This window comes from Castanea sativa, chromosome 10 (assembly GCF_040712315.1).
Source record: "Castanea sativa cultivar Marrone di Chiusa Pesio chromosome 10, ASM4071231v1".
NCBI lineage: Eukaryota > Viridiplantae > Streptophyta > Magnoliopsida > Fagales > Fagaceae > Castanea > Castanea sativa.
In genome coordinates, this window is record NC_134022.1 from 3,663,131 (window position 1) to 3,687,042 (window position 23,912).

General features: G+C 35.6%; 1 protein-coding gene across 1 annotated transcript; it reads right to left on the minus strand.

Annotated features, from left to right (window-relative positions):
* Window positions 1-1,509: 1,509 nt before the first annotated feature.
* On the minus strand, window positions 1,510-16,365 carry LOC142613712 (decapping 5-like protein). The gene is made up of 7 exons (XM_075786180.1): window positions 16,012-16,365; window positions 14,498-14,598; window positions 13,482-13,553; window positions 12,519-13,388; window positions 2,416-2,601; window positions 2,122-2,232; window positions 1,510-2,005 (listed from the first exon to the last, which is right to left on the minus strand). Exons 1-7 carry the CDS (start codon window positions 16,178-16,180, stop codon window positions 1,862-1,864), a joined length of 1,653 nt encoding a protein of 550 aa, XP_075642295.1. The 5' UTR covers window positions 16,181-16,365; the 3' UTR covers window positions 1,510-1,861.
* Between the last annotated feature and the right edge of the window lie 7,547 nt (window positions 16,366-23,912).

Genomic DNA, 23,912 nt, shown 5'->3' on the forward strand with positions numbered 1-23,912 from the left:
ATGCAAAAAATACACTCATTTCAAATGGATACTTAATGATAAGTGTTATAAGACTAAAGGACAGCAGTTAAGCTCCATAAACCTTGGAATTTGGGCTCCTCTAATCAAGTTGATGCAATTCTAAATATGATAGAGGGAATATAAGAGTTTATGAAAGGAAAACAGAGAGCAAGTTAAAGCTATTAAATTAGAAAGAACATCCCAACTCAATCCCTAAAAGAAAGAGGGAGAACACAAACCTCGGCAGAAAATTTATTGATTCTCCACCAAAAAAATCATAAGTCATTAATCCTTAAATAAGACAAAGAATGTTGCCCTAACTAAGACACAACCACAACCATTAATTTAGATCAAATATTATGTCTGAAGCTGTCCTATCAGTGGTTGCATGCTTATTCAAAAAGACGCATAACAAATTAAATTGTCACACCATTTACTAAACAAAAACTTTAACAAAAATACTAAGTTTAAAAATAAAAATACTTCAAGAAACAAACTTAATCCTAAAAACTTTCTTTTAACATGCTGCACATCACAAGTGTGCAAAGGCAAACAGTAATTTAACTCTGTAGTTAAAATGCACTTATAGCTCAAAGCCTCAAGGTTTAAGCACTTTGCTCAACCAAAGCGAAGCTTGTTTAATGAAGCGCACCTCATGCATGCTTTTTTGGTGCTTTTTGAAGAAACATAATGCATGCCTAGGTGCATAATGGTATAGACGATTGATTTATACAAACCCTATTCTTAGGTGTTGTACTACAGAAAAATAATTTGATTTCAAAAAACACGAACAAGGCTAATTTACTATTCTTGTGTTTATTGGCCTTTGCCTTTTTTATATATTTTGATTAAAATGTGCATTTTCTTGATTTTTATCATAGGTGTCACAGCTATGTATTTTTATATGGGCATAAGAAAATTATATAAAAATTTTTATTTAAACATTATTAGACTAGATTATTATTATTATATTGTCCGTTCATTATTGTTTTCAAACTTACTATATAAAGATTTTAAGGAATTGAAATAACTTATATAAAATTTGATTTCATAAACTTTGTGCAATTTCACTGTCCATTTGAGCTAACAAGCAAAATATATTGCTATGTTGAGTTTATTAACTTTTTTCAATTTTATGCTATGAATCCTTTTATTAGAAGTTATTGCGAATTATATTTGAAAAGGTACGTTTTACTTCAATCAGGCATTTACGCTTTGCGCCTAGGCTCCAAAAGGACCATGCAGATAAGTGCAATTTATGCTTTTATCAACACTGAACTTGATTAAAAATTAGAGTGCAAAGTCTACAGACAATAAGTTGAGAGAGGGAACTTTAGATATGAATGTTTAATTGAAAGATGATTGTGTTCACACAAACACATAAGCAATGATATCATGATTGTTGTTCCTGTTCATGAATGTGAACACCATTAAAATGTGTTGGGAAAATAGAGAAGACAACTAAAAAAAGAAGAAGCAAGATAAAAAAACAACAATGACAACAAAGAATAGAGGAAACCAATGGGTTAGGGTTAGTATAACTATTCCAGCGTGTGATTTCCTCCATGACCAATTTGTTCGTTGATAACATTGCTTAAAAAAGTAAAATGTGAGAGGCCAGCTCATGGACATAAAAATAACATGAACCAGCAATAATTGGTAATACTGATAGTTCCTACCAAGTCTCTCAAAATGAAAACCCCAATATAAGGTGCTCACATCATTTACCTTGAGATTCATTGCTTATATAGCCAATGGACAGCAATGAGGTTTATAAAAGAAAAGGGACTGACTGACAGACAGAACCATGTTGGATAGAAGCAACCATGGACCTTTGGATAAAATTGAGGTCCAGATACCATTAGAAAGGCATGTTGTCACCACGACTCCTTCCACCATAACCATGTCCCCTTCCCCAGTTATATGAGCCTCGGTAATTGTCACCATGTCCAGCAGCATAACCACCATAACCTAGATTAGGTCTCTGTTGGATATTGCCAAATGTCTGCAAGAGTAACTGAAATTCAGTGACATCCATGACTACTTTTATTTCTTGGCACAAGTTCATGCCTCATGATTTCAATTCTCAAATTTGGAAATGACACAAATAAGTTGGCAAACCTCAGTATCCTGCTTGATTCTCTCAGAGAACCTGTTCTGTCCGTTCCTCGCACCACGTGCAAGCGCATTACAAGAAATTGTGTCAAAGAACTCATCCTTCTCATATGCAGGCTGCACAGAGGGGGAAAGGAAAAGGCATGCATTAAAGTATTAACATGACTAAATGCACTAGACAAGGAAAACCATAAAAACTACAATCATGTTGTTTGTTAAAAGAAGAAAACACACAATTTTAAATAAAATTATAAAAATAAAAAATCTGATTCCTGTTTATAGAAATGTTGCAAGTCCAACCTTAGGATTAGGTATTAAGCCATGACCTTCTCTGTCCCCCAAGCTTTGACCAGTTGTAAAGCCCTGAACTCCCCCTGTTTTATCCTTACCCTTTCCAAGATAACCCCATACTTCATCTTTTTTAAACTTTTCATTCATGGCCGTAAAATCGAACTCTTCTGTGAATTGTGTAGCCGAATACTGAGACTGCAAAAAATCAGCAACACAACAATTGGAAATTTCAATAAATAGTGCAACGGGCATACATACTTCCCGTAGAGACTAAATAAAACTGTGAAAATACACAAGCATCACACCCCAACCAAGTAGACCAATCTACTTTCTGTACACAGAAAAGAGTGCAATGAATATATATATATATATATATATATATATATATATATATATATATATATATATATATTAAAACACACAAGCCAGCATACACAAAACATGCTCCAAACACCAACCTAAAGAGCCAAGTAGGCAACCTATTTTCAGAAGACAATCAGACTATGATTGCACTTGGATTACTCGAGAAGAGCTACAGCAAATTGATCCAGACTTGCTTAAGTATTATCAGAGATGCAAGGACTATTGACAGGATTGGATTGTTCCCAGCCAAGGGAGTTGGTGTGGACACAAGATACAGGCCTCCAATTACACAGCCGTGGACATAGACACACAAAAGAAGACAACCCAACCAGTGGCCTTATGGATGGAGCCTGCTACAAGATGGGCCTAAAGCCTAATATTTATTTTACTTATGTAATTGGTTAAACCTTAGTTTCTTATCCTACTTGATTTTGGAATATAATATCTTTTCTTACTAGCTTAGTTGAATTTTTTTTATTCTTACTAGGATAAAAAGATTGAAATTGTATTTAAGGAACCAAGGGTTTAGAATTGTTTTAAAGCGCTTGATTGATAAAACTGTTGAAATTTTCTCAATGATCTAATGCTGATTCCAACCAATTTAGGTGTTAATTCCTAGCTTTTTTTTTTCTGTTCTTCATTTCGGTGATGCATAAAATTTGGTTTTTTGCCCAACATCAATGATCTAGTAAAAGTTGACTCCAGTTGAACCACCAAAGCTTCCATATCTTTAAAAGTATGTTGAATCCTCTCTTTCCATAGTGTCCATAATAGACACAAGGGACTTGATTCCAAACAAAAAAAAGATTGTTTTTCAAACCATTTCCACCATCCAGATAGAAGCTCAACAACACTCATCGGGTTTACTCAATGAATCTGAACCATCAAGGAAAAAAAAGTTCCACAAAGAAAGCGACCATTTTAGAGCCTTAGCATACCAGTTGTTTTTCCAAGGGAAATATGCACCTCTCAACCCAGATGCCATATAATGTGAACGCACATCAAACCTACCATTGTCATTTAATCTCCACTTCTTACATTCAAGGCCCTCTAAGCCTTAATACCAAATTTTGGGGTTGGCTATACTCCCAACAGCAATCAAGGCTCAAGTAAGCCACATATATTCTTTTCCACCATTATATTCTATTCGAAGTCATCATCCCTCTTACATCTTAATTGACATATCCTTTTTTACTACTTCTACTAATGCTATTTTAGGTCTTCCTCTACTTTTCTACATTCACTCAACTTGATTCAACTCACTCTTTCTCACTAGTGTACCGATTGCTCTCCTTTGCACATGAGCCAACCATCTCAAGTAACTCTTGCTTATCTTTTCATCAATAGGGGCCCCCTATCCTTAAGGGAATTTCTCATTTCAAATCCTATCTTTTCTTGTATTTCCATTTATCCATGTTAATATTCTCATTTCAACTACACTCATTTTATGAACATGTTAATACTTAACAAACCAACATTCAATACCATAACTTATAGCTGGTCTTAAAGAAATCTTTTATAAAACTTCCTTTAACCCAATAAGTATTCTACTATCACACAATACTCCGGATTCGCTTCTCCACTTCATCCACCCTACTCTTATCCAATGATTCACATCCTATTCAATCTCTCCATCATTATGTAAAATTAAACCAAGATATTGAAAACCCTCACTCTTTGGTATCTCTTGACCACCAAATCTTATAGCCCCTTTAATTAAGTAATGAATCAAGCTTTTGGTATTCTATTTCTTAATCCTATTTCATTTCCTGGTAAACTAACAATCTTATTTTTTTCTTTATAGATAAATGATACATTTTATTGAGAAATCAAGCTACAATAGGTTCCCTTTCCCTATATACAAGTAGTACACTAGAGAGCACAACATTCAACAGATATTAAATAAGGATGTCCAATCATTTTTTATAAGTAATAAATGTTTTATTAAGATCCCAAATAAAAGAGACCTCTCAAAGTATACAGGAAGTATACAAATGGGGACAAAACAATCAAAGCCTCAAAATACACAAATCCAACAAATCAAAAGTATAAGATAAGGAAAAACAGCGAAAGTGGACATCCAATCCAACAGAATTTCCAATCATGGCAGCCATCCAACCATATAAAAGACAGGAAAAAAAAAATCTCCATGGCTGGACGCTCAATCCCTTCAAAAGTGCGCCTATGAACTAAACAATCTTATGGACTTATGTCTTTGTGATATTAGGCATCATATGGGGTTATCCTAAGTGTTTACTTCGCTATCCTACTTCAATATGGGCATAGCAAACCTACTTCATACCCAAAAAAATAAAAGGTTCAGAATATGGCTGTAGCGTGTCAAGGGACAAAACTAGGAATTTTGGTTTAGGGGCCAAGTTATGGTACTAGACAGTACTCAAGACAAACCCTGAAGTATGTCATAATTTATAAATATATTATATACAAAATTATAAACTTTGATTTATATATATTTACAAAATGTTTAGAACTTATCATTTTTTATATTCTAACGAGTAGACAAAAGTTATCTAAATTGATATTAGACACAACCAAAAATGTCATAAAAAATAACATATTATCTCTCATCAAAGTTAAGCTTGAAGATAACCTTTCTTAAAATAAATTAATCATCTTTTTTTTTTAAATTTAAAATAAGTGATTGGTGTAATTAGCAAACTAATCTATTATCATGCACCTAAAGCTAGAAATTCTTAAAAGTTTCACTTTTTCAATTTTTATTTTCAAATTTTCTACTAAAATGAATAAAAAAATTACAATGGAACCAATGAAATCCTCAAAACTTTAGCAAATATAGGAGAAAATTTTACAAAATAAATAAAAAATAATTTTCTCTATAACCACTATGCCAATCACTTAGTTATACTTCCAAAAAGATCATTAAGAGGATCATTGAACCTTTTTTCTTGGGAGGGTGGGGGGGGTGAGGGGGCATGCCCCCTTCCCCAAGCTAACATGTAGTTCCACCCTAAGTGTGCATGATGCAAACAATACCCCAGGTAAAAATGAACAAACTTTCTTACTTATCAAAAAAAAAAAAATGAACAAACTTTTAAAGGGCAGGAGCTTTCTCTTAATAGAATAAGGCTGGATTGGGTAGATCATTTTGAGAATGTGTCTCAAAGGGTACTCCCCCGAGTAGTCTTTGCATTGCCCACTTTTGGTGGTTGCTGGTTGTGTTAATAAAGGTCGAAGTGCCTTTAAATTTGAGAATATGTGGTTGAAAGAAAAGGGTTTTGTGGAGAGAGTTCGGCAATGGTGGAATGGGTATTGTTTTCTGGGTTCTCCGAGTTTTATTTTGGCTTGTAAATTAAAGGCTCTTAAAGATGACTTGAAAAAGTGGAATAAGGAGGCATTTGGGGACTTGGCCTTTAGGAAGAAATGCCTTTTATCTGAGTTGTTGGATTTGGATGCTAGGGAGGACTTGTTGGGTCTTTCGCAAGAGGAACAAACTTGTTGTAGTCAGATTAAAGGCGATATTGCACATTTAGCATCATTGGAGGAGATTTCTTGGAAACAAAAGTCCCGGATATTATTTGTGAAAGAGGGTGACAATAATACTAGTTTTTTTCATCAAGTAGCAAACTCGCATAGAAGAACTAATCATATTCAAGGTATAGAGGTGGATGGTGTCCTTTATGAGGATGAGGAAGAGGTGTGGTCTAAGGTGATTCAGTTTTATCAGGGCTTGTACACGGAGTCAGATCCTTGGCGTCCTTCTATGGACAGTTTGGAGTTTGCCAGTATTGAGGAGGATGAACGGCTTGTTCTTGAGAGGGATTTTTCTAAGGAGGAGGTGGTACAGGTCCTTCAAGAGATGGAGGGTGATAAAGCCCCAAGTCCTGACGGCTTCACTATGGCCCTTTTTCAAAAGTGCTAGAGTGTAGTGGAAAAGGATGTTATGGCCTTCTTTGATCATTTTCATAGAAGCTCAGAGTTTGAACAATCTTTGAATGCTTCTTTTCTATCTTTAATCCCAAGAAAAATAATGCCCTAAATATCAGAGATTTTAGGCCTATCAGTTTATCGAGCAGTGTATAAGCTACTATTTAAAGTGTTGGCTAATAGATTGAGGATGGTGTTGGATAAACTCATTTCGGAGTCACAAAATTCTTTTGTTGGGGGTAGACAGATTTTAGACTCGGTGCTTATTGCTAATGAATGCCTAGATAGCAGACTGAAATGTCACACTCCGTGGGAGGTGTGTAAGTTAGACATTGAGAAAGCCTATGATCATGTAAGTTGGGACACTTTGTTGTATTTGCTGGAGAGGACGGGCTTTAGCGGTCGATGGAGAAGTTGGGTAAAGGCTTGTGTCAGTACTGTTCGTTGTTCGTTTCTCAATTTTGGTTAATGATTATCCTGCTGGTTTCTTTGGTAGTTCTAGAGACCTTAGACAAGGTGATCCGTTGTCTCCCCTTCTTTTTCTTTTGATCATGGAGGTTTTAAGTCAGATTCTGAAGAAAATTGAGGATGGTGGTCTTATTCAGGGTTTTCATGTGGGACCTATTAGTTCTACTGGTATTTGTATTTTTCATCTTTTATTTACTGATGACACCATTCTTTTATGTGATGCTTCTAGGGAGCAGTTGTTATCCATTAGGCTGGCTTTAACTTGTTTTCAAGCTTTTACTGGTTTGAGGGTGAATGTGGGGAAAAGTGAAATTGTCCCTATTGGGGAGGTGAGCAACATTCACAATTTGGCTAACATTCTTCAATGCAGGGTGGGCAGTTTGCCTATGATTTATTTGGGAATGCCTTTGGATACCTTTTTTTTTTTTTTTTTTTTTGATAAGTAAGATGTTTATTAATATCAAAAATGTAACACCCTAGTACACAGGGAGTGTACAAGGGTTAAACAGTCAAGAACAAAAATTACAAGAATCTAAGAAATCAAGAAATGATAAAAATGTTTGGTTCTGGAAAGCAGTCAACCAATCTCTAAGGGTTCTAAAGAAAAATAGCTTCAAGTCTGAAATTGATCTCTCCTTATCTTCAAAGCACCTGCTATTTCTCTCTCTCCAAAGACACCACAATAAGCAATGTGGAACAGTCATCCATATATGCCCATTTCGATGACTACCAAACCTGCCTTGCCAACACGCTAATAGCCCCACTACAGATTGTGGCATCACCCAGCTAACTCCAAACAATCCAAACACCATTGCCCACATATCCATTGCAACCGGACAATGGAGAAAAAGATGATCAACTGATTCACCATTGCACTTGCACATGTAACACCAATCCAGAATCCAAATTTTCCTTTTTCGTAAATTGTCAATCGTTAAGCACTTCCCCAAAGCCGCAATCCAAACAAAGAAAGCAACACGAGAAGGAATTTTCTGTTTCCATATACTCTTCCAAGGAAAGCAACAATCATTGGAGCCCACTAAGAGACAATAATAATTTTTAACCATAAAACCCTTCTTTCTATCAAGTTTCCAGCACATCTTATCCTCACCAAATCCTTTCACCGAAGCACCATAAATAGTATCCATAAAACCAGCCAATGCCTCTGATTCCCGAGCATGCACACCCCTAAAGAAACTTACATCCCAAAAGAGAACTCCATTATCAAGCTTCATAAGCTCAGCCACACTAGCCTCCTTGTCTCTGCAAAATCTATACAATTCCGGATAACGGACTGCAAGGGAAGTCTCACCACACCAATGGTCTTGCCAGAATTTCACTCTTGACCCATCCCCAACATCAAATAGAATATAGCGAGAAAAAGAAGGCCATCCCTGACGAATATTTTTCCATAAACCCACACCATATGGACCATTAACAGGCCTAGTACACCACCCCCTTCACAGCCATATTTCACCTCTATCACTTGCCTCCAAAAGGCAGTCCTCTCCATCCCAAATCTCCATAGCCACTTTCCAAGCAAAGCTTCATTAAAAAGTCTTATCTTCCTTATCCCAAGGCCCCCTGAAGCAATGGGACTGCATACATTAGCCCATTTAACTAAATGGAATTTTGGTTCATCTCCAATGCCACCCCATAAGAAATTTCTCTGTAGTTTCTCAATTCGGTTAGCCACAGCAACAGGAATAGGGAATAGAGATAGGAAATAAGTAGGTAAGTTAGATAGAGTGCTTTTAATTAAAGTGACTCTACCTCCCTTTGATAAGTACAGACGTTTCCATCCTGCTAATCTCCGTTCCATCTTTTCCAGAATTGGATTCCAGATTGCCTTATCCTTACATTTGGCTCCTAAAGGAAGACCCAAATACTTCATTGGAAGAGTACCTTGTTTACAGCCAAGAACAGTCAACAATAAGTCCAAATTATGCACCATACCAACAGGAACCAATTCTGACTTGCCCAAATTTATCCTTAAGCCAGAAACCACCTCGAACCAAATGAGGATCATACGGAGAAACGAACCGGTCCAAATCAGGCACCACAAAAAATCAAAGTATCATCTCGCAAAGAGAAGGTGAGACACCACCAAAGATCTTCCCTCTGGAACCCACCCTAAAGCCTCGACATGTGACCATCATGGGCGCCTTTTCCAACATCCTCCCAAGGGCTTCCATAACCAATACAAATAACAAAGGGGATAATGGATCTCCTTGTCGTAACCCCCTGGAACTCTCAAAAAACCCACAGGGAGAGCCATTTATCAGAATAGAGAAACGAACTGTAGATATACAAAAGAAAATCCACTCGACGCCATTTAGCAGAAACCACCCTTTTCTAACAAATCGCATAAGAAATCTCCGGTTTACATGATCAAAGGCCTTCTCAACATCTAATTTGCAAAGTAATCCTGGCAAATCGATTTCAATCTCTTGTCAAGGCTCTCATTAGCAATAAGTCAGGGGTCAAGAATCTCTCGTTTTCTCACAAAAGCATTTTCGAGATGCCGAGATTATATCTTCCATGACCGTGCGAAGCCTATTGGCTAAGACCTTAGCAATGATTTTATAAACGCCCCCAACAAGACTAATGGGACGAAAATCTTTAACTTCAATTGCCGCATTTTTTTTAGGGATGAGGGTAATGAATGTTGCATTCAAACTCTTCTCAAACCGACCTTTAACATAAAAGTGATTAAAAACAGCCATAAGATCGGGTTTAAGAATTTCCCAACAAGCTTGGAAGAAAGCCATAGGAAACCCATACGGACCAGCGATTTGTCACCATTAAAATTCTTGATTACCTCAAAAATTTCTGCCTCATCAAAGGGTCTATCCAACCAATCCGCATTATCACCGGATATCCTTGGAAATATCAATACTTCCGGAAATGGTCTATCAACTTGCTCCTCGAGTATAGTTTCGATAGAATTGAGTAATACAATTAGCAATCATGCCTTGATCGGAAGACAAATTTCCATCTACCATAAGGCTCTAAATGCCATTATTTCTTCTATGGGAATTAGCCATTCTATGGAAAAATTTGGTATTTGCATCCCCCTCCCTCAAATGCAACATCCTAGACTTCTGCCTCCAACTAATTTCTTCTAAGAGAGTGAGCTTTTCAATATCTGTACGGAGATTATTTTGTTCTATCTTTTCCTCAGCTGTTAAAGGCTGAATCTCTTCTCTAACATCCAAATCATTTAATTTGTTCCATAGATGCTGTTTCTTAATAGTGACATTACCAAACTCCTCTTCGTTCCACTTTTTTAGATCCAATTTCAAAGCTGCCAACTTCTTAGCTAGAATAAAACTAGGATTGCCTTGGAACAAGTAAGATGCCCACCAAACCTTCACTTTATCAACAAAATTCTCCAGCTTCAACCACATATTCTCAAAACGAAAAGGGGTTTTACCTTTGGATACCTCGAATAAGACGGCCTCTATTTGGAATCCAATTCTAGAGAGGATGGAAAAGAAGTTGTCAAGCTGGAAGCGGCTTTATTTGTCAAATGGTGGCAGACTCACTTTGTTGAGAAGTACATTGTCAAGCCTTTCGACTTATTATCTTTCTCTTTTTACTATTCCTAAAGTTGTGGCAATGAGACTGGAATGTATTCGGAGAAATTTTTTGTGGGGTTCTTCAGCTAAGTGTTTCAAATACCCTTTGGTGGCTTCGGAAAAGGTTTGCTTACCTCGCGGAATTCGAAATTTGGTGTCATTTAATCAAGCTCTATTAGGAAAATGGCTTTGGAAATATGGCCATGAAACTACTCATCTATGGCGGAGGGTCATAGCCATGAAATATGGAGAGGGAAAAGGGAGGTGGAGAACTAGAGTTTGTAGAAGGGCTCATGGTTGTGGTTTATGGCGAAGTATTAGTGAAGGGTGGGAAAGTTTTTCTAGGCATTTGTCTTTTGTGGTAGGAGATGGTTCTCGTATTCTTTTTTGGCATGATAAGTGGACTAGGGATAATTCTCTCAAATCTCTTTATCCTCAGCTATTTGTGTGTTCAGCCAATAAGGAAGCTTGTATCTCTAAGGTGTTAAGTCCTCCAATTGGTGATAATGATAGAGTATTGAGTTTAAGATTTTATAGTGAATTTAATGATTGAGAGTTGGCGGCTTCCTATTCCTTTCTTAACTTCATTAAAACTCCAATTCCTAGAGGTGGACGTAGTGACAGACTTTCTTGGTGTCTTAATGGAAGTGGGAAATCTGATGTTTAGTCTTTTTATCTTAAGATTCAAAATGTAACTTTTCCTACTTTCCCTTGGAAGGGCATTTGGAAAGTAAAGGTTCCAAAAAAGGTGGCATTCTTTATGTGGACAGCAACTCATGGTCAAATCCTTACTTTGAATAATCTTATGCTCTGTGGCCGCACTTTGGCAAATCGTTGTTGTATGTGTTGCTGTAATGAGGAATCTGTGGATCACCTATTGATTTCTTGTCCAGTTGCTCATTCTCTGTGGATGCATATGCTTCGGTTGTTTGGGATTGATTGGGTCATGCCAGGTTCTATTGCAGACTTATTTTTTTTGTGGGTATCAGTGGCTTGGGAAACATAATTCTGATATTTAGAATTTGGTTCCAGGTTGTTTAATGTGGAATCTTTGGATTGAACGGAATCGGCGTTCTTTTGACGATATGGGAAAACCATTGGATCAATTGCTAGATTTATGCAAACAGACCCTCTTTGATTGGTCTCGGTGTTGGGGCCTCTCAGATTGTTCCACTATCACAGAATTTCTTTTGTCTCTTAGAGAATAGCTTGATGTTTGTTTGCTTTTTTTTACCTCTTTTTTCTACTTGCTCACTATTGTGATCCTTGTGTATTTTTCATGCTTTTTCTTTTTCAATAAATCTTTTTCTTACCTATCAAAAAAAATAAAATGCCATTAGATGGGCCATCGAATATTCTAGACTTCTTGAATTTTTGTATTTGTAAATGTTATTTGGGGCAGAATTTTTCATATACAACCAGTATATCAAAGTCCCTCCCTTTGTTTTTAAATTATTGCAATATCTTTACTTATCAAAAACAAAATTCCTAATCAATCCAGTAAACAAAACTGCATTAAAATTTAAATATACTACCAAAAACAAGCAGAAACCAAGAAAATTATATTCAAGCATGATGAATGCTAAAAATACTATTAATAATGTCTCAGCAAATAAAAAACACCCCCTAAATTGTTTTGCATAATATTTCCCCAACATAATAGATTAAACAGATTACAGATTAAATGGTACAAGATGCAATAGTAACAAGAAAATATCCTAAAAAATGGGAATTATAATTTTTGGAACCAGCATCCCCCCCCCCTAAAAAATAAAAATAAAAAGAGAGTTTTACCTGTCTTGTAGAAGTTGGCAATGGCAAAAGAGGTGCTTGAGATACTGGAATAGAAATTGATGATGAAGAATAAGATGATGTCGGAATTGGAGCACTCATATCAGTCTGAATAGGGTAGAGTTTCTGCATGGAAGAAAGCGCATGTGGCCTAGACTGTGCTAACTGATCCGGAGTTAACAATGATGGAGGAGGTGTTAGCAAGGGGCCTGAAGAATCTGCAAATGAAGATGGATAAGACATGGACCGGACAGGGAGAACCGATTGTGAGTCAGAAACAGCTTTACCAACAATTTGGTTTTCACTGGTGTTTAAGTCTTCACGAGACAAAGGAAATGAAGACAGAGTTGATCTGTTAGCAGTTAAAGATTCAGAATGTGGTAAAGATGATTTTGTGGACAAGAAGGACGGAATATCAAGAGAAGTAGAAGACTGTACTGGACTAGCAGAGGGTGAATATTTTGGATGTACAGAAGCAGAAGCAATATATGAAGATACAGGGGTACCAAATTCTGATGTATTCGGCAAGCTCAGGGTTGTAGGTGTCTGAATTTCAGGAGTCTGCCACTGACCCTGCATTGTCAAATGAAATGACCCAGTTGATGGAGGTTGAAAAGGAATAGGTTGCTGTGAAGCATGAGATATACCACCCGATGTTCCATTGTACCCTTGCCAATACATTGGCATAGAAGAAGATGGAGAACCAACAAGTTGTGTAGCAGGTTGGGATACAGATTGATATGAAGGTAGTACTCCAGAATAGGTTCTGCTTGTCAAAGCAGGGGTATCTTGCCATTGAGTTGATTCTGTCAAGGTTTTACCACCAACAGAAGCCAAAGGTGGAGAACTCAAATGCACCCCAGCATAGTGCGACTGCAAAGATAAAGCAAAACAGATATGTAGGTGAACTTGATTTTTCTGAATGACACTTCAAATTTTGAATTTCAAATCCCAGAATGTCAATACCTGGATGATAGCAGGATCATTGTGAATCTGCTCTTCTGTTTGGACAGGTGGGGAGGCTTTAACTTGCAAGTCCTAAATAGTAAATATTCATAAGGATTTTTCTTTTATGAAGAATAAAATTTTATTAAAATAAAGAAAATGGGCAAAATTATAGTCCACAGGACATTTACAAGATAAATGCAACAAAAAAAACTATGATGTAAAACTACAAACATCTAAAATTTCCAGCAACAAGGAGCAATAAACACTAAAACAAGTAGAAACCAACATATTTAACATGCCCACAATTTCAGAAGACTACCAAAACAAGTATTTAATAAAGAATCATATAGCAGCAACATCAATTTTAGAAGATTACCAAAAGTATTTCATAAGAATCATATAGAAGCAACATCAACTTATCATCCTAGCTCCTCAACAAAAATACAAAAAAAGAATGAGTATGTCTGAGAGAGAGAGAGAGAGAGAGAGAGAGAGAAAGAGAGTACATATATAATCAAAGGCGACGATAATGCAACCAAGTATTGGGTGTTTGCATTCTTCTTTTTAAGCTTAGGGAAAATTATGTTTTAAACCCTATAACTGAAGGGTGTAACAAATTAAATCCTATAGTTTTAAATGTAATAAATTAAACCCCAATGTTCCAAAAAGTAACAAATGAATCCTTATAGTTTCAGGAAAATGAAAAAGTAAACCCTGAGATTTCAAAAAATAACAAATTAAACCCTCAGCCAATTTTAAATTCCAAACGCAATGAAATTCTATTTAAATGGTTGAAGATATTTGATTAGGTTATTAAGTAAAGCCAAAAAAGAAACATTATATACCATAGCTCTTAGTTACTCAAAACATTCATATTTGTTCTAAGAATCAAGGCACAAGGATATTTACATAATAGCTATATTTTCAAAAAAATAAAAGAAGGGAGGGGGGGGTGCTTGTAGAAAACCACTAAAGACCTCAAAATGAGAAAAGGAAGCATACTAAGAATGGAAAAATAAGTTGCTTTCACTTACTTTAATATCACTTGCTCGGAAAAGAATGTATTCATACACCTTATCACCTGGTGGAATTTGTGGGCTATCTTTCCTTCGCCCCTCTGTTCCAAAAGACCTAACTGCAAGATCACAAAAGGCTTTATTTTGTTTGTTATTCTTTTCCATTAATGTAAAAGCCAAGCTAGAATTTATATAACCCCCAACATCATAGGATGAGTGAAGTACTTTTTTGTTGACCTATTAAGTATTTCACCTACACTTATTATCTTCTATTCTATTTTTGGATTAGTAAATAAAATAGTATTATTAAGTATAAGAAGATAACCTCAAGTACAAAGACTTTATAAAAGAGAATATCCAAAAAAATACACTCTGTAGTTTAACAAAACAAGAAAACCCATAAATGTAGCATAAGGAAAAGAACTCGAAGACTCAAAGTAGTCATCCTATCAATTAACAACCATAAAAACAATAAAAACTTCGGCATTTTGTAGAGATCTCCACTCCATTTTTTTTTTTAGGAAAGATCTCCACTCCATTGAAAGTACAATTGACCTTGGACTGCAATTTATTATCCGTAGTTGTTTCAATATCATCACCCTCAGAAGGAAACAAATATAGATAACATGAGGCCTTCGCCAGACACATGACCCCACCAAGAATTGGTGATTTCAACATAGATTGGAAGCATTCTAAGCTATGCGAAGAAATTAAGTTTCCATGACTAAAATCAGCTCTTTTTTCTTACTTGGGTAGAAAATTTTTAACAAAAATACCCTTTCCCCGCATTCGATTGAGGGAATTCGATACACTCGTCGCGCGCGTGGGGACTCACGTCTAGTGATTCCCTCCCTTCTTTTTTTTGCTCCCTTTTCCTTTTCTAATTTTCTTGTTGTCTTTGTTTCTCTTTGTTTTCTTCTTCTTGTATCTCCTAGGTTGCTCTGTGTTTTTTCAGGCATAGAGTAACCCTTCGTATATATATCATTCTTACTTATCAAAAAAAAAATTCGATACACTCCCGGCATTCGTATCCCCAAATGGAATACCTAGAAACTTGAATGCCACAAAATATAATTCGTCCTCATTCAATTCGATTAAAAATTTGACAAAATTCTCGAGAAAGTTACTAAACATGTTAGATTTATCAATCGAAATGTTATAGGAACCATTTTTATTTATTTTAAAAATAAAAATAAAACAAAAACAAAACAAAACTCCATACAATCTCATTTTTGTGAAAACATTATAGTGATACTACATTCACACATTTATTCTCAAAAATTTTAGACCACAACAAACTATGTATGAGTAGTCTAATGTTCAATTGTGGTATCTAGGTTTTTAACAATGTCCATTGTTGTTCTTCATTTGTCGATTCTATAATTTTATTTACGAGAATCTTTTGGAACTGTGGACAACACACTCTACACCTAGGGTTAACAAAAAATCCCAAACTATTTGTCAAAAAAAAAAAACACAAACCCTAGTTTAGAAGAAATAGTTGAGAATTTCCTAAAGGTAAAGGAGCGTACCGTTGTTGAGGCCAATGGTGGAATCGTTGACGTTGAGGAAGGAGAGGAGTCCTTCGTAGCGAATATCGGACTTGGAAATCAGGCTTATGAAGCTTCCTATGTACGATTCCGCCGCCGCCGCCTTCGAAGAACTCGAAGCATCTTTTGCAGCGGCGGTTTCAGTCGCCATTGTAGTTGTGGTGGTTATGTGTGACGATCAGGATTCAAACAAGTACCTAATAATCCACAAGAGAGAAAAAATATATATATGTATACTACAAGTTAATATGAATATGAATTCTCTCTTCTGAACTCAGTTGCTGTTTTGTTTTCTCTCTCCACACAGTTTTCTTTTGGTTTGGTTTGCTTTGCTTTTTTGCGTTTCAGTTTCAGTTTGTTTCTCCTTTTTAAAGAGGAAAGTGCTTTTAGTTTTACCGGTGCCATTTTTTTTTTTTTTAAGAGAAATATTATTTACAAAATATTCCCACAACAAATTATTAGAGGTTGCTATTTGTGGGAAAAAGAATAATTTTGATTCTGAATACTATTTTCAGCCTATAATTTTTTTGTAAAAAAGTTCTATACGCCCCTTTAGTTTAGAGCAATTAAATAAAAATAATATTCATAAAATAATAAAAAAACAATATTTTTCAAAATAAATAAATAAAAACTAAATATTGTTTTTGTCATTATAAACTACAAAAACAAAGGTTTTTTTTATCCCTATTTGGCCCCTAAAATGTTGAAAAAATGTTATTAAAAAAATTTTATAATGAAAAATGAAATTCATGCAAATTTTAAACTGAAAATAATATTTTAACCTAGAAAAATGCTAGGATGCCAATTTTTTCACTCTTTTTTTTTTATTTGATTATATAAGATAAAGAAGTACTAATAAAGCAAACTTATTAGCATACACACTTCCAAGCAAAGGAAAGCTCCCATCAAAAGTAGGAGAAGAAAAAGGTTACAAAGACTTGCAGTTGTTGACATCTTGCAATTTGCATTAGCACAAGTATTTGATTTGCTAAAGACATACTTCATCAGCTTTGGCTAAACTTGCCCAATAAGTTATAAGATATTATAAAAGTACAAGAGTTTTATTAGATGAAGATTGATTAGACACCAAATTACCTACAATTTTTGCATCTAACTTTAACTCCCTTCCAGGTTATCACCGTCATAAGTGTCTTAAAACATTCATGTCAAAGTTTTAAAAAGAATCAGCTTTTAGCAACTCAAAAAAGTTATTTTATCTATTTTAACACTTTGAATTATTAGAGCATTAGAGTATTCGCAATAGAAAATTGTATCCTATCCTATTTTACCATCTCAAAAAACTACTTTATCAATTATACCATACCATTTTACAACATCCCAATTTTTACAAGTCCAATTGTCAGCACCTTTTTGTATCTTGATTGTACATTTCCCATACATTTCCCATTTGCAATTGTCAATGAGAATGCTCTTAGTATTGGTGGTGCTAAAAAGCTCAATTGTTATTTTTAGCACCACGAATTACGAAATTGGGGCTGCATTAATGGAGCTAAAGCAATAATTTTTTGCTTCTCAGCTATAGTGCACAACTTTTAGCTCAAATGTTTTAAAAAAAACATTATTTTATTTGTGTTCACACTTAATCATATTATTTAACTAGTTTCTTTTCTTTTCTTTTTTCTTTTTCTCTTCCTTTCTTATTTCTTCCTGTTGCAAGCTCCTATCTCCTTACACTCTTCACCTCTCCCATTCTTCCCTCAGATTTTTTTCTCTTCCTTCACCTCACCAACCCATCTTGCCTGCCAAGCTGCCGAAAGACCCATCTTGCATGCCCAGCTCCGACCCACCTCTTCCTCCACTCGCCGCCGACCCAAGCCCCTGCCTAGCACCAACCCTCACTCTTTTTGTTCTCCGCCCCTCTCTTTCTCTAATATCTCAAGCCTCTCTCACTTACGGCATTTGTCGTAGGTAACGACGTTCGTCGTGGGTTGCTGTGTTCAACGTGGGTAGCGGGTTTGGCTGAGTTTATGTGGTTGGTGGTGGATTTTGGTCGTGGTAACAAGTTTGTGGAGTTTTAGGTTTGGTTGGATTTTAGTGGATTGTGGTTGTTTATTGGATTTCTGTAGTGGATTGTTGTTGTTTAGTAGATTTTTGCAAGTTTGAATGGGTTTCAAGTTTGGCTATTGTGGGTTTGTGTTTGTGTTTTTCTATCTGTTGTGGGCAATGGGTTGAGATCGTGGGTTTGTGTTTTTGCTGGCTTTTTGGTTCTTCTTCCCATAAGAGTTTTTACACTGGTGGCAGTGGTGCCGTGAGGGCTTGAAGAAGTTTCACACTTGTGGTAGTGGTGGTGGTGGTGACGGCAACGATGTGGAGGTTGTGGATTGAAAAGAGAGAGAAAGAGAGATAGAGAAGAATAGAGAAAAAATTAATAAATAAATAAATTGTTTATTGTGGTGGATATATTATTTTATTGTGTTGTTTATATTATTTTACTGCGTTGAAACCTAAAATAAAACCACTGATGTTGGGTGTTTTGTAAAGTGAGGTGGTAAAATAGATAAAGTAGCTTTCTGTGGTACCAAATTGCTAAATTTATGACTCTACCAATGTGGATGCTCTAATATACTCAATATTAAAGGTTATATTTTAGCATTCAATATATTAAAATAATACAAACAATTTCTACCCACCCATAAACACCATTCCACAGCCACCAAACAACCACAAAGAGTCACACCCAAACCTACAACCACAAAATAGCCATGCCCACAGCTAAACCCTCATTTCACATAAAAGCCACCAACCATTCCCCGGCCACATTACCACCAACCATAACTCTGCCGAAAGCCAGCCATAACAAAAACCCACCACACAAAAAACCCACCAATGAACTCAGTGACCCACGACAATGATCAACCCAGCCACAACATCGTCAACCACAACCACCTAGGAAAAAGACCGAGTACAACCAACTACAACCGCAACCCACCACCACTACCACCCACTCCCACAACCCACAAAACCCACTGATCTCAACAACTCGCAACCCATGAACCAATAACACTAATGCTAATCTCAACAACCACCGCATGCCAACACTACACACCAATCTCTACCATCACTGCATGCTCAAGCTGTCACCAATCTCAACACCATTGCTAATATGGAGCATAAAACAAAGATGTCCTTGTTGGCAATACGAGAGAGAGGGGGAGTAGAAATGTGAGACAAAGATGAAGCACAGAGGATAAGAAAAGAAAGAGGGACATGATAAAGACAAAGAAGAGAACCGAATAAAATAATATTATTTTAGTATAACTCTAGCTACAGTAAACTACTATATATAATAGTTTACTGTAACTAAGGTTGTATTTGACATTGGCTTAAAAAGTTAACTTTTTTACTATTAAGCTTATTTTTGCTATTATTCGGCTTATTTTTTATACTATTCATAGATTTCATTGTACTTTTTGATATATTCTATTTGTAAACTTTAAATAAATTAATCTTATATAAACTAACAAAAAAAAGTTTTTTTTTATCCCTATTTGGCCCCTAAAATGTGAAAAAATGTTATTAACCAATTTTTATGATGACAAATGAAATTCATACAAAATTTATAATCGAAAATAATATTTTAACCTAAAAAAATGCTAGGATGCCAATTTTTTTCACTCTTTTTTTTTATTTGATTATATAAGATAAAGAAGTTCTAATAAAGCAAACTTATTAGCATACCACTTCGAAGCAAAGGAAAGCTCCCATCAAAAGTAGGAGAAGAAAAAGGTTACAAAGACTTGCAAATGTTCATTCTATCTTGTAATTTGCATTAGCACAATTATTTGATTCACTGAAGACATACTTCATCGGCTTTGGCTAAACTTGGCCAATAAGTTATAAAATATTATAAGAGTAGTATAAGAGTTTTATTAAATGAAGATTGATTAGACACCAAATCAACTACAGTTTTTGCATCTAACTTTAACTCCCTTCCAGGTTATCACCGTCATAAGTGCCTTAGAGTATTCACGTCACAATTTTAAAAAGAATTAGCTTTTAGCAACTCAAAAAGTTATTTTATCTATTTTAACACTTTAATTTATAAGAGCATTAATATTGGTGGTGCTAAAAAGCAAAATTGCTATTTTTAACACCGTGAACTACAAAATTCGGGTTGCATTAGTGGAGCTAAAACAATAATTTTTTACTTATCAGTTACAGTGCAGATCTATGGTCCGAATGTTTTAAAAAAAAAACATTGTTTTATTGTGTTCACATTGGATCATATTATTTAACTAGTTTCTTTTATTTTTTCTTTTTCTCTTCCTTTCTCATTTCTTCCCATTGCAAGCTCCTCTTTCCTTACACTTTTCACCTCTCCCACTCTTCCCTCAGATTTTTCTCTCTTCCTCCACCTTGCCGACCCATCTCGCTTGCCCAACTCCGACCCACCTCTTCCTCTACACACCGTCGACCTAAGCCCCTACCCAGCACCGACCCTCACTCTCTTCATTCTCTGCCCCTCTCTTTCTCTACTATCTCATGCCTCTCTCACTTGTGGCGTTTGTCGCGGATAACGGCGTTTACCGTGGGTCGTTGTGTTCGACGTAGGTAACAGGTTTGGCTGAGTTTGTGTGGTTGGTGTGGATTTTGGTCGTGGTAGTGAGTTTATGGGGTTTTGAGTTTGGTTGGGTTTCGGTGGATTATGGTTGTTTATTGGATTTTTGTGGTGGATTGTGGTTGTTTGGTGGATTTTTGCAGGTTTGAATGGGTTTCAAGTTTGGCTATTGTAGGTTTGTGTTTGTATTTTTTGATCTATTGTGGGCAATGGGTTTGTGTTTTTTCTGGATTTTTGGTTCTTCTTTCCATAGGATTTTCACACTTATGGTGGTGGTGGTGGTGGTGTCGTGAGGGCTTGAAGAAGTTTCACACTTGTGGTAGTGGTGGTGGTGGCGGCGGCGGCAACGACAGCATGAGAGTTGTGGATTGAAAAGAGAGATAGAGAAGAACAGAGAAAAAAATTAAATGAATTATTTATTATAGTAGATATATTATTTTACTGCGTTGAAAGCTAAAATAATACCACTGATGTTGGGTTTTTTGTAAAGTGGGGTGGTAAAATAGATAAAGTAACTTTTTGTGGTATTAATTCGCTAAATTTATGACTCCACCAATATGGATGCTCCAATTTACTCAATATCAAATGTTCTATTTTAGCATACAATGTATTAAAATAATGCAAACAATTTTTACCCAATACACCCACAAACGCCATTCCACAGCCACAAAACAACCACAAAGAGTCACACCTAAACCTACAACCACAAAATAGCAATGCCCACAACTAAACACCCATTTCGCATAAAAGCCACCAACCATTCCACAGCCATACTACCAGCAACCACAACTCTGCCGAAAGTCAGCCACAACAAAAACCCACCACACAAAAAACCCACCAGTGAACTTAATGACCCACAACAATGATCAACCCAGCCACAACACCATCAACCACAACCACCTAGCAAAAAGCTCACTAGCTACAACCGCAACCCACCACCACTGCCACCCACTCCCACAACCCACAAAACCCACCGATCTCAACAACTCACAACCCACAAACCCATAACACTAACGCTAATCTCAACAACCATCGCACGCCAACACTAAACACTAATCTCTACCACCATTGCATGCTTAAGCTGTCATGAATCTCAACACCATTGCTAATATGGAGCATAAAACAAAGATCCCTTGGTGGCAATACGAGAGAGAGAGAGAGAGAGAGAGAGAGAGAGAGAGGTACGAGAAACACAAAGAAGGGAACCGAATAAAATAATATTATTTTTGTATAACTCTAGCTACTGTAAATTACTATATATGATAGTTTACTGTAATTAAGGTTGTATTTGGCGTTGGCTTTAAAAGTCAGCTTTTTTATTATTTAGCTTATTTTTGCTATTATTCAGCTTATTTTTGATACTATTCATGAGTCTCATTGCACTTTTTAGTACTATTCATGAGTCTTACTGTACTATTTCAACTACCTTTTAGCTTTATCTACAGTACTTTTAGCAAAAAAAATTCAATTTCAGCTAAATAAGTTATTTCCAAACGGACTCTAAGTGTTAATAATTTGTAAGCTTAGCACCTTTATTGTTGTGGATTTTTTTTTGGGTGCCAAATAGCTTTTTAGCTATTTTAACCGTCACTTTTTTTTAGCTATTTTAGTATATTTGATGTGAATGTTCTAAATAGTAGGAAATTCTTATGATCTATCACACCTACAAGTTTGAGAATTGTAAGTTCAAGTAGTGGCAAGTCATACTATTGCACATGGTGATCCTACGCCATGCATGACAGGGTTTAAGTTAGCCAGAACTAGTGACCACAACTACATGTCCTTTTTTTAAAGCAAAAAAATAAAATAATAATAATGAACTACACTCCAAGCTATAAAATCAAGTCTATACCATCTCTCAAAGCACAACATTCAAAACGAAACTAATAGCTCCAACGAAATCGTTGATTAAGATTTCCTAAAGATTTATAAAGTAAACTCATAACCTAACTCTCCTGAAGTTCCCTAAATAACTCAAATCTATATCTGCAATTTTGATACATGCTAACTAAATATTCAACTTTTTCAAAAAAAAAGTTTCTAATAATTTTTACCAATCATCCTACTTTTTAAACGTAAAAAAGTTTCTAATAGTTTTTACCAATCATCCTACTTTTTTAAAATGTTTAATCACATACCGCATTTTTTAAAACCGTCACTTTAAAAAAAAAAAGGCACAATATTAAAAAGTTAAACCAAACTCACCTTAAAATTTTGTTAAAAGTAAGGAATGAATAAGTTTTGGAAAAGGCAAAGTAACATAAGAGAAGGAGGTGGAGGATGACATAAAAAAGAAGAAGCTCTGGAATAGAGTTTTGCTTAGCATGCCAGTTGCCATGTCAAAATAGCATTCATGTGGAGATCTTTTATTGGGTTTTAAACCTGATCACTTTTTCTTTTTGTTCACGTTTTTGTGCATGGGGAATTCATGACAACATTAGAGCTAAAAATTTAGCTATTTGGTAATAAAAAAAGTTATTTTATCTATTTTAGCTACACACATGCTGCAGCAGTAGATCTATTTTAGCTTTCAATATAATAAAATAATATAAATATCACAATAAAATAAGATATCTACTACAATAAAATAATATATCAACTACATACAACCATCACAGCCACACACACACACAACCGAGCAGAGAATAAAAAATTGTTTTTTTTTTTTTAGCTCTAAGATACAGTTCACATCTATAGATAGATGTGCACTATAGCAATGAAGCTAAAAAATAGCTATAGCTCCACGATTAGATGTTGGTTTTTTGTGTTTTGGTGGAACTTAAATAGCTATATAGCTTTTGAGCTCCACTGTTACAAGTGCTCTAAGTCAAATCCTTAATAAATGATGTTTATACTTATATTGTCAACATGAAAGTATTGCTGTCCGTAAAAGAGAAATTAAGGGTGGAGTTCATTGGCTTGATAGTAATGATTAATGGTAATACCTTGGCTTTAAAAACTGGACTGGGCCAAAACTAGATTTGCTTTCAGTTCTTGGTTTTGACCGATTTTTCCCGATATTCACCGATTTTGGGAATTTTTTAGGTCAGATTGGCCTTCGGTTCCTAGTTCAATCAGTCGGACCGGCTAGTTCGGTTTTTTAAAACCTTAGATAAAATTCAAGAAGCTTGCCAACATGAAGATGAAGATATATTGTTATTGTGAGGACCCGAAGATTCGAAGACCCGAGGATCCAAAGAACTGAAGACCCGGAGACATACTGGAAGGTATAATGAGTAGAGGAGAATAAAGGAACCTGCCCGAGACAAAGTGGGATGGTCGGGCAAGGAACGAAGAGAGATTG